The following is a 17,086-nucleotide window of genomic DNA, read 5'->3' on the forward strand; positions in this document are numbered from 1 at the left end:
AGGCTGACTAGATTCACCAGAAGGGCAAGTAGTGGGGAAGGGCTGGGGGTGCCCACAACACAGCAGACAGTAGCAGGGATATCAGAGTATAAGGGCTCTAGTGCGGGGAGGGAGGCTATGGGAGGGTGCCATCTGGGAAGTGGGTGTATAGTTGAGTAAGATGGTTTCGGATGTTCTGTGTGATATAAACACACACAAAATTTTTTTAAATGCATTATATTTGAGGAGGAAGCGTGGAAATTTATGTCATATTAATTAGAAGAGGTGATAAACATTACCATTGAAATCTACCCAATGACTTTTCCATACTCAGGTGCCAAGGATCCGAGTGTAACCGACTGTGACTAGTAACAATCAGATACATAGAGATTAAAGACACACATGCAAACATGTGTTAGTAGCATTAAACGTGTAGGAAACAGCATATCTTAAAATGAAATGGAGATCTTCTTTAAAGGTTAAAACTCATTCAATTTTTATGTCTTACAGGGTTTATACTGAGTTCAATATTGTATAACTGTATTAATTCAACTGTGAACCTAGAAACTTACATCCACTTGTGAAAGAGATGTACTGTTGCTCTGAAGTGTGTTACTGAATATGTTAAAGCTGTAATGAAATGCTTCTTCTAATTATGTAGTTATTAAAAATATTAAAAAAAAGATGTTGTAGATGTAAATTCTAGCTCTACCTCTTTATGGATGACCTTTGCTAAGTTACTCAAGTTTAAATAGTGATAATATATGCCTATAGGCACTACTAAAAGCCTATCATTTTAACTGTCATATAGACTACTATTAGAAATATGTACTATTCTATACCCCAGTAATGTGGCAATGAAAGTTGCTTATACAGCATGTGGTATTGCACCTATTTTGTAGTAGGTATTCACAAATAGTCCTTTTCAAGAAAATGTACTCATCATTAAGGAACACCTATGTGTAAACTGTTCTTCCTTCTATTCATGGTTCTAAGAGTTTACATCTGCCTTTTAGTAGCAATATTGATCATTATCATGGTCAAGAAGATTAGATCTGCACATGTGCATTTACCAGAAGAAAATTTTCAAAGATTGACTACAAGGTCCATCTGTATGAACTGCTGTCCTGCTTTAGATGTGCTTCATGTACCCTTCTGCCACCACTGCCTAGATGTGGTTAACTGCCTTCACTGTGAACTTCATTATTGCCTTTGCTGTATGTAGGGCTGTAATGTCTACTCTATATCTCCTGGCAAAGTCCATGAATTAGAGCTGCAAGAGTCCCTTAATGCCATGTGTACTCTTTTCAAGCTGGCCATACCATCTCTTTCAAGCCATGCTTGCTTCTCTTTATTATGAACTTAAGCCATATTGAACCACCCATGAGTCTTCAAATAACCATGCTCTTAAAATCTTTGCCTCTCTCCACATAGTCCTCTCAATCTGAAGTACTCATTCCTACCCCTGCACGCATGCCCTTCTCCTAATGCAAAGGCATCCATTCTTCAGAGATTGGTTAAAAGACTACTTTGAAATGGGACCTGATAAAATTTCATTTGCCTGTGTCCCTTGTCCCTTCCCCTTTCCTTGCAGAGTTGATCTTCCCTCTTGGCTTCTTTTTGTTTTGTTTTTTAAGTATTTTATTTATTATTTTTATCTTATGTGCATGAGTGTATTGCCTGCATGTATGTGAGTGCACCCGTGTCATGCAAAGCCACGGAGGTCAGAAGAGGGCTTCATATTCCCCTGAAACAAGTTAAGGATGGTTCTCGGCCACTGTGTGGGTGCTGGGAATCAAACCCTGGTCCTCTGCAAGAGCAGTCTGTGCTCTCCAGCCCCCAGCCCCCCCCCTTTGCTTCTTAAAATCCAAAGTATATATGCATTTTGACACAACCTACTGAGTTTTAAAAATAAAATATTGGGGGAGGGGACTCTTTTTCAAACAGGGTCTCCCTATAGGCACAGCTGGTCTGGAACTTGTTATATAGACCAGGTTGGCCTTGATCTCAGAGATCTGCCACCTTCTGCCTCCCAAGTGCTGGGACTAACAGCATGTGCTATCTAGCCTGGTTCAAATAAAATCTTTTAACATAATCCCAGTTTACCAGAAAATTTACAAAGAATTCCCTTATGCCTTTAACCAAAATTCCCCTAAAATTAATGTTGCAATCCATGCGCATTATTAGCCTCTCAATACATGCATATGTTTTCTTGATGCTTCTTTCATTTCTGTATATGGTAACTTTTAATTACTTGATTCAGGCTGCATCTATTGTGTTTCGTCATCACATTCTGTTTTTTTCTCTTGTAATTATCTTATGGAGAAATACTTAGAGATTATAAATGTCTTGATTTTTCTCTTTGTTTTTTATTTTTTAGCTAACATACAGATAGTAAGTTCCATTATGACATTTTCATAGATACATATTATGTACTTTAAACCTAGATTTAAATCTAAATTCAACATAGGAGAACAGACAATATTTCTTTCCCCAAATATCCCATTTTTCATTAAACTTTCACCCTGTAGTTTTAGTATCTGTTGGTGACTATTGCTTGATCAATTATTTCTGAATTGTTTCCTAATTTTCTCATTCCATGCATACTCATTAACCTGAATAAGAGAGAGCTTCTCCTTCTTCCTATTTTAGATATTAAGTTACCTAATTCATGTATTCTTCTTTTATTCAAGTAAAAATTCCTGTCATTTGTTCTGATGTTCAAATTGTTCCACATTTGACCAGTGAAAAAGCCCCTTGAAATGTGCTCATGTGTCCTTTCAACATGACCCTAATATACTTCCAGTATTCCATTTCTTTCTGATCAAGGTGTCCAGGCCTATCTTGTACCTTCCATACCTACAGAATTATCATTGTGCAAAGTTCTACCCACCCTCCTTGAGACTATGCTCCTCTAAGATGAGAATCACATGTTTGTTTATTCGTTCATTCATTTGTTTTTTCCAGTTAGATGCTTGGTAACTTCAATACTTAACATTTGCTAAATTCTCAGTTAATGTGATCAAGTTAATTAGTACATAAATTGCCAACCCCATGGGCCTCACAATGAGGAAGGTGTGATGACAAGAGCAGTTCTAGCTGCTGGCAGGAGTGTGAGGTACATTGCCTCAACCTTCATGAAGCAGAGAAAAATGCTGGTGCTCTAATGGCTTTCTCCTTTTTATTCAGAGAGATCTCTCTCTTCTAGTCTTCATTACAGACAACATGCAGCAAAAACTCTAAAGACTAGCACTCTATCCAGCTCTGCCACTTTCACTTCAATGAAGCTTGTTTTCCTCATTTATTAAAGGAGATGTCAGTCTTTACAAGATTGTCATGAAGGCCAAGTGAAACCACAAGAACTTTCTCAAAGTATCACTGCTGATTAGGTATCCAATTCTGTCTATGTTAGTACCTTAGCAGCATCAAAATGTGTTGAACTGTATTCTTGTCCTTTCTCTTTCTAGAAAATAAGACAGTCACTAAATTATTTAATTATTTAGATCCGGAAAAATAAGAAAATACTGTGCTTAAATGATAAATTCAAGGTCGCACCATAAGGAGGGATAAGAATTAGATTCCTGGTCCCTTGATTGTACTTTTTTCTTTTTTTTGTCAACTAGAATAATTAAGTTGGGATGTGACAAAGCAGGTCAGGGCTTTGTAATAGGAAGATCCTGAAGTCCTTGAGCATAACTTTTAAAAATCCAGTTAATAAGAAGCTGTTAAATTAAATTAGCATGAAGCCTAATGTCAGTGTTGCTCACAAAAGATATGCTTGACCTGTGTTTTCAGAACTGTTCAATATAATTTCTTAGTTTCTTCTGTCTAAATCTTTCAAGCCACTAAGAACAACCTCTTCACAAGTTTGCATTTTGGACTTTTATGCCTAGCCTTCAGGGAAAAAGAGAAGCAAAACTACTTTCCAGCTGCTAGGATTGCTGATGTAAAGCTCTTGTTCTGCTCTCCTCCTGTTGTCTGGCTCTGTTTTTATTCTACAAATGTGTGCTGGGTACTAAGAATTCAGCTTGTCATGTGTTGGCAGAAATTCCAGAGTGAATCATTTACCTCCCTACCCAGCTCAGGCTCTTGGTCTACTACTATAGAAATGTGCAGTAGTCTTGGGCTCATAAAAATCAATTTAAAGTGAGACCATTTGGCTTACTCAGGCTAAGGTGTGAAGTAAGTAAAAGGCTGAATTTAATGGGAGTTAAGTTTTTTCTATGCAAGTGTGTTAGATGAACTTTCCTAAAGTATTATTGTTGGTTATGGGCCTAATTATGTCAAACTTAGTAGCATCAAAATGTGATGAACTATATTATGGACCTTTTATCTTGTATTAATTTTTCTTACTGCTGGTTCAAAATACCTAACAAAGGTGACTTAATGACAGAGGGTTTATTTGGGCTCACTGTTGGAAAGCACAGTCCACTGTGACAGGGAAGGAAGGTGTGGTGGGGAGAGGGGTTCTAACATTGGCAGGAAAGTGAGGCTCATTGTATCAGCAGTCAGGACGTGGAGAGAGATGAATGCCGGTGCAACACTGTTTGTGTTTTGACTTGTTATTCAGTCCGGGATCCAAGTCCATGGTATGGTCCACCCACATTTGGGGTAGATCTTCCCATCTCAGTCAAACCACTCTAGAAATGCCAACATGTCCCTCACAGACACATCCAGAGGTTTGTCTCCTAAATGATTCTAAATCTGGCCAAGTAAACAATCAAGATTAGCTGTCAAAGACTTCAAAGAGATTTTATGTGAGTCATATCTCTTCACTATTACCATAATAGAAATTAAGATATAGAACTTTTAAAGTTTATACAAGCACCTATTCCATGGGAACAGACTAAGCATTCATGAACAGATAGAGAAATTGTAGTATATACATACAACAGAATATATCCTTAAAAAAGAGATGAGAATGAAGAGGGAGAAAAGGAGGGAAATAGAGAAAAGAATATGAATATAAACATTAATACCATTTGTAACAATATAGATGAACCCAGAGAACTTATTGCTTAGTGAAATAAGCCTACCATAAAAGTATAATACTACATAATTCTACTTAAATACTTTAAGTAGCTAAGTAGCCAAATGTATAAAAACAGAGACTAAGCTGGGAATGGTGGCACACGCCTTTAATCCCAGCACTTGGGAGGCAGCGGCAGGTGGATTTCTGTGAGTTGAAGCCAGCCTCATCTTCATAGTGAGTTCCAGGCCAGCTGGAGCTACAGGGAGACCCTGCCTCAAAAAGACCAAACAAGAACAACAACAACCCCCCCCAAAAAAAAAACTACAAAAACAGAGGCTATGATGGCAATTGCCAAGGGGTAGGGGATAGGGATGAGGGAAATGCAGAGTTCTTACTCATTGCATATAAAATTTCAATTATACATGGTGAATAAGTTCCAAAGATATGCTGTACAACATAGTACGTGTGTGTGTGTGTGTGTGTGTGTGTGTGTGTGTGTGTGTGAGAGAGAGAGAGAGAGAGAGAGAGAGAGAGAGAGAGGGAGAAATAGAGAGAGAAGAAACCAGTAATGAGATAGAAGAAAACCTTTAGAGGTTATGAATATTTTTTACCATGATTGTGGTATCATGGGTATATATATCCAAACTCATCAAATGGTATACATTAAACATGAGCATGTTTATATATAAAAACATACAGAAAGCTGCTTTTTAAAGTATATACTAATGAATAAATATATTTCAAGTAAAAAAATGTGCAAGCACATATTTCATTATCTGTCAGAATGATGATACCACACAGTAGCCTCTGGAAAGCTTCACTGTGAGAAGATGAATGTGAAAAGGGAAGATAGTGGTGATCATCATTAGAAATACAATTTGGACTTTATAGACTCAAAAGGATTTTTTCTTTCTGTTTCCTTTGTGTATAAATGTTCATATGTAAAGGTGAATGTAAAGGCCAAAGGACAACTTTGATTGTCATTCCTCCTTAGATATTGCCCACCTTGTTTTTTGTTTTTGTTTTTTGTTTTGAGACAGAGTCTCTCATTGGCTTAGGATTTGTCTGATTAGGGTAGGCAGCCAGCCCCAGGGATCCATCTGTCTCCATCTCCTCAATACTGGGATTACAAGCATACATCACTATGCCTGGCTATTTTATGTGCATTCTGGGGATTGAACTCAGGTCCTCATACTTGTGCAGCAAGCTAGGAGTCCCTAGACTATACTCTGAGAACTGCTAACTGTATAAGTTTTTCTTTTTTAATATTTTATTTATTATTTTTTATCTTACATATATTAGTGTATTGTCTGCATGTATGTAAGTGCACCCATGTTGTGCATTACCTGTGGAGATCAGAAGAGGGCATTGGATTCCCCTGGAACTGGATTTGCCAATGGTTGTTAGCCACCTTGTGGTAGCTCAGGCTGACCTTGAACACACTGGAGTCTGCCTGCCTTGGCCTCTCAAATACTAGGATTATAAGTACGACCTTATATAACATTTTTCAAATCCCCTTTTCTTTTTCTTGGTGAGGAGAGAGAGTTTAATTTTACAGTAGTGGACTGACCCATGGATCCTTCCATAAAAGAGTCAGCCTCAAATCCCCTTAAATATTAAAATATATTTTAATTGACTCTTTGAGAATCAATTTCATACAATGTATTTTGATCAAAAATGTGTATGTGTACTATAGATTAAACCCAGGACCTCAATCATGCATGTTAAATTCTGTGCCAGTGAGCTATACCACAGCCTAAATCCATTTTACTAAAAGTGGACATTTGAACTATTTCAAGTTTTTATTTATTATAAATAAATTACTATGAGCATTATTTTACATATATTCTGATACATATGTGCAATAATTTCCCTACAATTTATACCTTTGATTGAAATTGCTAAATTTCAATACATGTTCTGATTTATTTAATAATGCATATGATGTCCTACCACAGTGACTCAGCAAGCCACGCTTGATATCAAATGTTACCAAATAGCGAGTTCTAACCTTTTCCAAAAAAATGTTTTCCTCCAGGCTCCAAACTGAACCATTCATTGTATTAGCTGTGTGTCATTTTAACCTTCAGAATCTGGACTTTTTCTCCCCATGGCATTGACAGGCCAGTTGTTTTGTTGACTGTGCCTCAATTTTGATTTGGGTGGAGAGAATTCATATGTGATATGATAATCTCAGTACACTTCAGAAGATAAAATGGATGTGTTGCATTTGGGGTAATGTTAGTTTTGATCATTAGATTGAGATGCTGCCTTTCTCCATTCCTAGGAAACTAACCTTGTCTCACTTGGCTTCTAGGACTTCGACCTTGTTTTCCTTTGGGATTCACAGGCTACTCTTTAGTCAGTTTTGCTAAATCTTCTTCTCTAGCTGATGCACAGTAATGTGTCTTAGAAACAATTTTTCCTCTTTTCTTGATTATGTATTCATACTCAACAAGATCTCATTTAGTCTAATGGCTTTACATGCCAGTAAACATACTGATGATTCTCAAATTTCTATCTTCAATCCTGGCCTCTCCTTTGAATTCCAGACTCAGATATATAAATATCTAATTAGCATTTCCATATTTTAATATCTAGTAGCAGCTCACAAGAAACAAGTTTAGAAACGCAAGTCTGGGTCTTTTTCTCTACTGTTTTCCATCTCAGTAAAAGGCATCACTCTTACCCCAGATGTTAACGTCATATCATGTATAATGCCTCTATTTCATTATACATTTTTTAATTGAATATATTCATTTTATACTTTTGTGATTTGTTTGCGAATTTTCTGTTCACTGACATCTGATCAAGTCAGCTTTTCCTTCAAAGTTTACTCTGACTCAACTGCATCTTCTCTAATAGTACCAAGATTCCACTTCACCATTATATTTTGTTGGGTGGGGGTGGGTGGGGTGGGTGGTACATGTCTGTGTGCAAGGGTGCATTCACCTGTGCATGCATGTGTTGAGGCCAGAGGTTAACTTCAGGTAACTTCCTCTATTGCTTTCTACCTTGTTTTCAAGACAGAGTGTTTCAGTGAACCCAGAGCTTGCCATTTAGGCTATGTCGGCTGGCCAGTGAGCCCCTAGAATCTGTTTGTCTCCACTCCCACCTCCCAGAACTGGCGTTGCAGGTGTATGCTGCCAGAGCTGGCTTTTATGTGAGTGCTGGAGATCTGAACTCGGATCCTCATCCTTGTACAGCAAGCACTTTGTCCACTGAGCCATCTCCCCAGCCCTCTTTTTTCTTTTCTGTTTGTTCCCTTTATATTGATGTAGTTCATTTCTAGCATCCAGAAGATTTACAAAGGTTCCCTCATGGTATCCAACTCCCTCAAAGGTCTCTACTATTATATCACTCTAGATTATGTTTTTCTGTTTTCAAACTTCATATATAGAGAATTACATATTCTGGCTTTTGTTACTTAATTTTTATTTGACTTCTTTAATCTAACACTATTTCTATGAGATTATAATCTATGTTGCTGAATGTAAAAATGGTTAACAGTAGTTGCTTTGTGCTTCCTCTGTATGAATATACTACATTTAAAAATCTGTTCTGTTGTGCATTTAGATTGTTTCCAAATTTACCTCCTGAAAAATGCTGTGATCAATATCCTAGTATATGTCTGCTGGTGGTCATAGCACTCATTCCTTTTGGGCATATGCTTAGTGTGGAACTGTTGGGTCATAGGGTATGCAACCAAACAATTTTCCAAAATGATTTTTGTTCATACCAGCAATGTTGAATTCTAATTGCTTCACATCTCCACCATCATTAAGAGATAGATGTGAATCCTTTTAATTTTGAAAATTTTGGTGGAGTATAGTAGTTTCAGGTACTCTGTATATGTGTATATTGTATATACACATGTGCATATTGGAGTGTCTGTGTGCACATGAGTTTGGAGGCCAAAAGTCAGTGCCAGATACTATATCACTCTCCCCCTTATTTATTTATTTATTTATTTATTTATTTATTTTGGTCTTTTTGAGACAGGGTCTTCCTGTAGCCCCAGCTGGCCTGGAACTCACTATGTAGACCAGGCTGGCCTTGAACTCCCAGAGATCCACCTGCCTCTGCCTCCCGAGTGCTGGGATTAAAGGTGTGCGCCACCACGCCCGGCCCCAAACATGTAGGCCAAGCTGGCCTCGAACTCCAGATCCTCCTGCCTCTGCGTCCTTCAGCAAATCCTACCAGCATGCAGCACCACAGCCAGCAATTAATTATTGTGGGGGATACATGCATGTTTAGAGTCAGAACAAAGCTCTGTGGAGTCATTTCTCTCTTTCCACCTTTATGGCGGTTCCAGGTATCATAAGTCAGGACATAATGCTTGCACAGCAATCACCTTGCCTGTTTGACCATCTCACCAGCCCTTTTCACCTCATTTTTTGAGACACGTAGCTCACTGAAACTGAGCTTGCTGATTCAGCTAGATTAGCTAAGCCAGTGAGCTCTCAGAATCCAGCCACTCTTCACCCGCAGCACTAGGGTTACAGGCACATGCCACCCCAACTGGCTTCTACATGAATGCGTAAGGATCCAAACTTAGGTCTTCATGTTTATGTGGCAAGCACTTTACCCACCAAGCCATTTCCCCAGCCCTTGGATAGTTTCAATTTGCATTTCTCTAAAACTAACATCTGCAATATTTCATAGGCTTATTGACCATTTGTACATTGATTTTTGTGTTTTCTACATTGGTTTTTGTGAAATGCTTCTTCAACTGTTATCCATTTTTTAAAATTAAGTTATTAAACTTATTAGTACTGATTATTTTTAGTGATTCTTTTTAAATTCTAGGTATTGCCGGGCATAATGGTGCATGCCTTTAATATCAACACTTAGAAGGCAGAGGCAGGTGGATCTCTATGAGTTCAAGGTCAGCCTCGTCTACATAGTGAGTGCCAGGCCAGCTGGGGGCTACAGGGAGACCCTGTCTCAAAAAAAAAGACCAATAAATTAATAAATAAATTCCAGGTATTGTTTTTCTGGCATGTATTTTACATGTTTCCATTTAATGATGTCTTTTTAAAAAATATTTTTACTTATCATTTTTATTTTATGTATATAAGTGTTTTGCCTGCATGTATGTAACAGCACTACATGTGTGCAAGGCCCACAGAGGCCAGAAGAGAGTGTCATCTATTGGACCTGGAGTTACAGGTGGTTGTTAGCTGCCATGTGGATGGTGGGAATTGAATCTGAGTCCTCTGGAAGAATGGCAAGTGTTCTTAACCTCTGAGCCATCTCTCCAGCCCTTAACGATGTCTTTTGATAAACGGAAGGCTTTATTTTTTTCTCCCAGTTTTCTGGATCAAACCTAGGGTCTCAGACATTCTAGACACTGAGCCATTGCCCTGGAAATTTTTTTTCTTTTAATGAAGTTATATTTGTCAATCTTTCTTTTGTAATATGTTTATTTTTTAAACATTTTATTTATTATTTTTATTTTATGTGTATGCGTGTATTGCCTGCATGTAGGTAAGTGCACCCTTGTCATGCAATGCCCGTGGAAGACAGAAGAGGCTATCGGATCCCCTGGAACTGGAGTTAAGGACAGTTGTTAGCTGCCCTGTGGGTGCGGGGATTGGAACCTGGGTCTTCTGCAAGAACAACCAGTGCTCTTAACCGCTGAGCCATCTCTCCAGCCCCTATAATCTATTTATTGTCCTATTTATTAATTCTTTACCTACCTCAAGTTTTTAAGATTTTCCTCTCCACATTGTCCTAGATGTTTGATGTTTTTGTTTTCACATTTATTTTATACTTATTAGTGGGTTTACCCCGTTTGTTTGTTTTTTTTTTAAAGGGAAAAAAAAAAAGTCTTGCTATGTAGCCCAGGCTGGTTTAGAACTTGCTATATAGACTTGAACTCTAGATCCTCCTGTTTAGTCTCCCAGGTGCTGAGTTATAGGCATGTGCTATCATGTGGGAATGATTTCAATGTAAGTTTCACTGTGGTTAGAGAACATATTCTGTATCTTTTATTTGCCTAGTATAATAATATGTTAACTAGTCTCTCTAGGTCTGATCTTGCTACTCTCATAACAGTCAAAGTGGTTCTTTTAAAAATATCTTGTCAGGGCTGGAGAGATGGCTCAGCAATTAAGAGCACTGGCTGTCCTTTGCAGAGGACTCAGGTTTGGTTCCCAGCATCCACATGACAGCTAATAACCATCCTTAACTCCAGTTCCAGGGGATCCAACACCCTCTTCTGGCTTCCATGAACATTGTATGACATGGATGCACTTGCATGCATGCAGGCAAAATACTCATAAAACAAAATCAATTAATTTATTAATAAAAAAGGAATATCTTGTCACTCCCCTGCTTAGTGGCTTCCCTTTTTACTTAAAGTAAGTCAGCTTATTTTCAGTCTGCAGATCCTACTCAGACTTTGTATGTATGTATGTCTCAAGTGTGCAAGTTCATGTGGCAGGGGATTCAGATGAATGTGCAAATGTGTATGTGTGTGTGCCTACATATTGAGGACATAGGACAACTTCAGATGTCATTCCTCAGGAACTCTTGGTGGTGTGGTAGTGGTGTGTGTATGTATGTATGTGTGCAGATATGTGTGGATATGTGCCTATAGAGACCAGAGGTTGGTATCCGGTGTCTTCCTCAACCAATCTCCACCTTTATTGTTTGTTGTTTGTTTGTTTGTTGTTTGTTTGTTTGAGACAGGTCTCCCTATAGCCCCAGCTGCTCTAGAACTCACTATGTAGATCAGACTTGCCTCCATCTCACAGAGATCTGGCTGCCTCTTCCCCCAGAGTGCTAAGATTAAAGGTATGTACCATCACACCCAAGTCCACATTATTTTTAAAGATGGGGTTTCTCACTGAACCTGGAACTCACTAATTCAGCCAGAGCAGATAACAAGCAGGCCCCTGGAATCCTCCTGTTTCCACCTCTTCAACACTGGAATTTCAGGTATACACTGATACAGTTGACTTTATGTGAGTGCTGGAGAGCAAAACTCAAGTTCTCATGCTCATACAGCAAGCACTTTACTAACAACCATATCCCCAACTCCCCACCTTGTTTTTTGAGACAAGGTCTCTCACTGGCCCAAAGCTCCCCAAGTAGGCTAGACTTGCAACCAGTGAGCCCCAGGGGTCTGATTATCTCTGAATTCCTAATGCAAGCACATAACACTGCACCTGACTTTTTTACATGGATTCTATGAATCAAACTTAGGTCCTCATGCTTGCACAGCTGACTGAGTTATCTACCCAGCTTGATACTACTCAGTCTTCTACTTTTCTCTAACCTACTCTTCTTCCATTCTCAACATTGCTAGATCAAGTCCACTATGCTGCCTTCAAACACACTAATAGTTCCCACTTCAGAATTTGTATTTGTTACACCCTCTGCTAGGATGTTTCTTCCCTCAGGTCTGCATAGGCTTGTTCTTTGGAACAGTGTGTGAATGTTCTCTCTTCAAAGACTTCCCATACTACTTAGTCTCATTATCCTGCCCTGGTATGAGTCATAGCACTTGTCACTACCTGTCATTATGTTATATAACTATCTTCCATTTCTTTCACTAAGTGATAAGCTCCGTAAGTGGAAACCATATGCTCTGTTCACTATTCTATCCCCAGGACTCAGAACAGCATATAACCTATAGTTAGTTCTCAATAACTATTTGTATAATGGACTAAGTATTCCTTACCTTAAAACACTCTCAATTTAAGGAGAAGATAAATGATTCACATAAAGTTGAGGAGTACTCGAACATGGATGCCTGCAGAATACTCTGGATGTACTAATTCAGTGGTGGCCTGGTCAGAGAAGACCTCACTTAGAAAGTGGCACTGGATTAAGTATTGAAAACTAAGCACTGATACATGTCCAACCAAGAAAAATGGAGAGATCAATATATGAGGCAAGTAGGATGTGAAGCTGGGTGACATGGTACGACATCAGGCATAATTAGAGAGTGGGGGCACGAAGCCATGGGTATCAGGATAAAGAATTTAGACCTGAAGTGTACAGGGAGCACAGATATTTAAGGTAAGGAGAGATTATCAGATTTCTATTTCCATTTGTTTCTCTCTCCTCACTGCAATAATCATACTAAAACTGAAAATATACTGATGTAGCCTTGGTCGTCGGGGTTCAGTGTCAAAGCAAAGTTCTTATAATACACTAAGCTGGGAGAGAAATCACTTCTTCACATATTAGATCTTTATTCTCAGCAGAAGGTGGTTGACTCCTGAGACCCACCCCAATTCCGAGCCTCTGGTTCTACCTATGTGCTTCATCTTGAACTTACCTCATGTTTCTTCTCTAAGACACTCAGGGAAATTTTTAATATTTTTTTCTGTATCTGCTAGAAATGATTAAAAACTTTCAATTGTAGCCAACTTAAATTCAACTTTACCTTGTAATATTCTAAACATTTAGGTCAAATGCCAGGAAACTAGCTTCTTGGGACAAAGCTATCTAGACAGAAGTGCAAGTTCTTTTTCTTCTGTCTAAGATGGGAATACAGGAGAAGGGGATGATAGAATAAGTCTTTTTCTTGCAGTTGTGATTCCAAAGAATCCTTACCCTGCCTCTGATGTGAACACTGAGAAGCCCAGCATCCACAGCAGCACCAAAACTGTCTTGGAGCATCAACCAGGGCAGAGGGGGCGTAAACCAGGAAAGAAGCGGGGCCGAACACCCAAGATCCTTATTCCCCATCCCACCTCTACCCCATCCAAATCAGCTGAACCTTTGAAATTCCCAAAGAAGAGAGGTCCCAAGCCTGGCAGTAAGGTAGGTAAAAACGTGGGTTTCCCAGAAAGATAAGGGGCTGCAAAGGGGTAATTCATCCATATCCATCCATTTTGGAAAGGAGTGTATCTAGCCATCTTTTTCACCTAGTGTGTGTGTGTGTGTGTGTGTGTGTGTGTGTGTGTGTGTGTGTGTGTGTAAAGTTCCCTGTTTTGGTGTATGGTTGTTTTGTTTTGTTTTGTTTGTCTTTTTGAGACAGAATCTCCCCATAGCCCCAGCTAGCCTGGAACTCACTATATAAACCCGACTGGCCACCCAAGTGCTGGAATTAAAGGTGTGCACCTTTAAAGGTGTGCACTGGCTAGAGTGTGGTTTTAAGAGGAATAGCCTAGATTATTATCCCTACTTAGCCCTTACCTAGAATTTGCAAATATTAGAGACAGGATAGTAGAGAGAGAAAATAAACTTTGGTTTTAAAGTTACATTCCAGGGAGTCTAGTTAATGTCTTCCATGATAGAAGGCCCTACTCTTCACTAACCTTCACAGAATGAATGCCCACCATTTAAACAGAGAATATTAATTCTGTAAATGCAGTTCTTTTGCTATCCCTACCCCTTTAAAACATTCTCTTAAATACCTATTTAGTGTTAGACTTTATTAGATGTTGTTACTCCATGTCATATCACAACATCCTAGGACATATAATTAGTATTCTTTTATTGTTAAATAAATTAAAACTTAGGCATGTGAAATGATTTTTCTAAGGCCAAATACCTACTGAATGAAAAAGACTGCATTGATTGGTCCTGTATCTTCTAGTTCAAGGTTACTACTGCCCTACTATACACTTACCTTCTATTTTCTCTAAGGGTACTTTCTTCTAATGAGGGAAGAGACTAAGGCTTCACCAAACATGGTTATTGAAATTACTACCTCTTAAATCATTCCAGTTGTTCATGGATGTCTTCCCTGGAGAAAGCATTGATGTGAACAGGCTTCTCAAGGGTCCCTGTTAGTATCACCTCCACTTACTTCCTAATGATCAAGGATTTCTCTAATTCTCCTTCCTGAAGTAGACGATCTGAGTTTTCATGTGGAAATGATGTCCAGTTCTCCCTAGACCATCCATTGAAGTCCTGTATTTTCCCCTAGGGTTAGTTACTTGGTTGATTTGTCTGTTGTGCTTGTTAGTAGCCCTAACTGACTCAGTCCTTATATAATACAAGTTCCTCAAGGTTAATAACTTAATCTTTTTATTTTCTTTTTCTCCTGTAGTGCCTTGTATCTGAATCTCTTGGGAGGTGTTCTGTATATGCAAGATGGATGGATGAATGATGGATAAGTGGATGGGTAGATGATAGATGGGTGGATGGATGGATCATGGATGGATGGATGGATGGAGGATGGATGGATGGATGGATGGATAATAGATGAATGGTTGGGTGTATGGGTGGATGATGGAGGATGGATGGATGGATGGATAATAGATGAATGGTTGGGTGTATGGGTGGATGATGGATGAATGGATGGATCATGGATGTATGGATAAATGATAGATGTGTGGGTGAATGGATGGATGGATGGATGGATGGATAAATGATAAAGGTGTGGATAGATGGATGGGTAGTTAGATGATGGATGAATGGATGATAGATGGGTAGGTAGATGATGGATGGATGGATAAATGATAAATGTGTGGATGGATGGATGGATGAATGGATGGATGGGTAATTAGATGATGGATGAGTGGATGATAGATGGGTAGGTAGATTGATGGATGGGTGGAAAGATGATGTATGAATGGATGATGGATAGGTGGATAGATGGATTGATGATGGATGGTTTTAGCCATGATGTTACCACTCTTAGTTGTCTTTTATTTATCAACTTTGAATTCTCAATGTCACCACCTACTCTTTCTGTGTAACATACAATGCTGTTTCTGATCTGTTGCCACCAACACCTAATCCAGGTCCTGATTCATTTTTATCTGTTACACTCTTCCCTTTCTCATGTTGTGGAGGAGATACTGAAGTCCTTAGGATGCCAAGGTCAGAGAGACATGGTTTTGATGATGTGGGTATATCTTGAGGGTAGTGAAAACAGTGAAGATATGTATCTGAGGGACTCAGAAGACAAAACCAGAGCTGATAAGCAGAAACTCAAACATAAGGTCTTTGTTTCAACATATAAGGAACAATTGGAGCTATCTCAGAATAGTAGTGAGCTCCAACAGCAATGATTAGTATTTTCTAAGGGACTGGATGACTCTGGGAGGGATATTTTCAGGGAGAGGAAGGCAGAAATATTGGACAGATGATTGAATCAAATGGCCCTTAAGATCCTTTGAAAATGAAGAACTATGATGCTGATTGCCTCTGCTCTCCCCCTCAGGAATTCTTGAACATAGTAGCCAAAGTCCCGTTTCTTTCCATCCTTCTTGAAGGTAAACATTCTCATGGTACCCTGTATTTGCGGTCTGGCATTTGACTCCCTAATTCCTCTTCCTATCTTTTGCATATCCACATAAGAACATATGCCTTCCATGTGATTACACTGTTTCTTTTGAAACAAAAAGAAATCTTTGAAAACAAATTTAGGTTTAGGTCTCATCTATATTTGTAGCCACCTGTGTGACTTTGGGAAAGCTTCTTTCGGTAAAATGCAGAGCTCCTTTTCTCCCCTGTAAAATGGAGCTGAGGTAATATATGATTCTATATAATACATGTAATTACACCTACCTAAAATGGTAATGACGTCTTCCATCTTTCTGCTTTCTTTCAAAGCATTCAGGCACCTAACTCTCCAGGCTTGCTCTCTGAGGGACCCTCAAAATCTTAGCATCAACTCATTGATATTGAACTAGTAGTTCCCTTCCCTACTGACTCATTACTTATATGTATTTTCACTTTCAGCAGTATCAGAAAATATGAGCAGATGTTTATTTCTGATGAGGGTTTGCATGATGGCTGTCCCAGACAAGGCCACCTGATGTAAGACTACTGCTGTCAGTACAGTCTTTTTAGATTATGTGGCCCCAGAAGGCAGACAGCTTCCAGCAGTGAACCTTACATGAGCACTTAGTGAAAGGGTATTTGTGGATCTCTGTGATGGTTGTTTTCCTTTCATTCAAAGGCTTTTATAAGCTGTTTCTTGAAACCATCTGAGTTCCCACATAAAAGCAGTAAGACAGGGCTGGAGAGATAGCTCAGTGGTTAAGAACACTGACTGTTCTTGCAGAAGACCCGGGTTTGAATCCCAGAACCCACATGGCAGCTAACAACCATCCATAACTCCAGTTCCAGGGGATCCGACAGTCTCTTCTGTCCTCCGCGGGCACAATGTGGGTGCACTTACCTACATGCAGGCAATACATGCACACACATAAAATAAAA

The 17,086-nt window shown here is 38.9% G+C and overlaps 1 protein-coding gene across 5 annotated transcripts in view; it reads left to right on the forward strand.

Moving 5' to 3' along the window:
* Scmh1 (Scm polycomb group protein homolog 1) overlaps positions 1–17,086 on the forward strand; it is a 165,810-nt gene that overhangs the window by 106,770 nt on the left and 41,954 nt on the right. For 4 of the 5 annotated variants that reach the window (XM_008835423.3, XM_029564641.1, XM_029564639.1 and 1 more), the window contains one exon: positions 13,500–13,732. The exons of the other annotated variant lie outside the window; for it this stretch is intronic. In XM_008835423.3, the coding sequence (XP_008833645.1) occupies positions 13,500–13,732 (233 nt within the window). The remainder of the gene's footprint in view (positions 1–13,499; positions 13,733–17,086) is intronic. 5 annotated transcript variants of the gene reach the window in all.

Source organism: Nannospalax galili, unplaced genomic scaffold, assembly GCF_000622305.1.
Source record: "Nannospalax galili isolate Female #2095 unplaced genomic scaffold, S.galili_v1.0 scaffold577, whole genome shotgun sequence".
NCBI classification, from domain to species: domain Eukaryota; kingdom Metazoa; phylum Chordata; class Mammalia; order Rodentia; family Spalacidae; genus Nannospalax; species Nannospalax galili.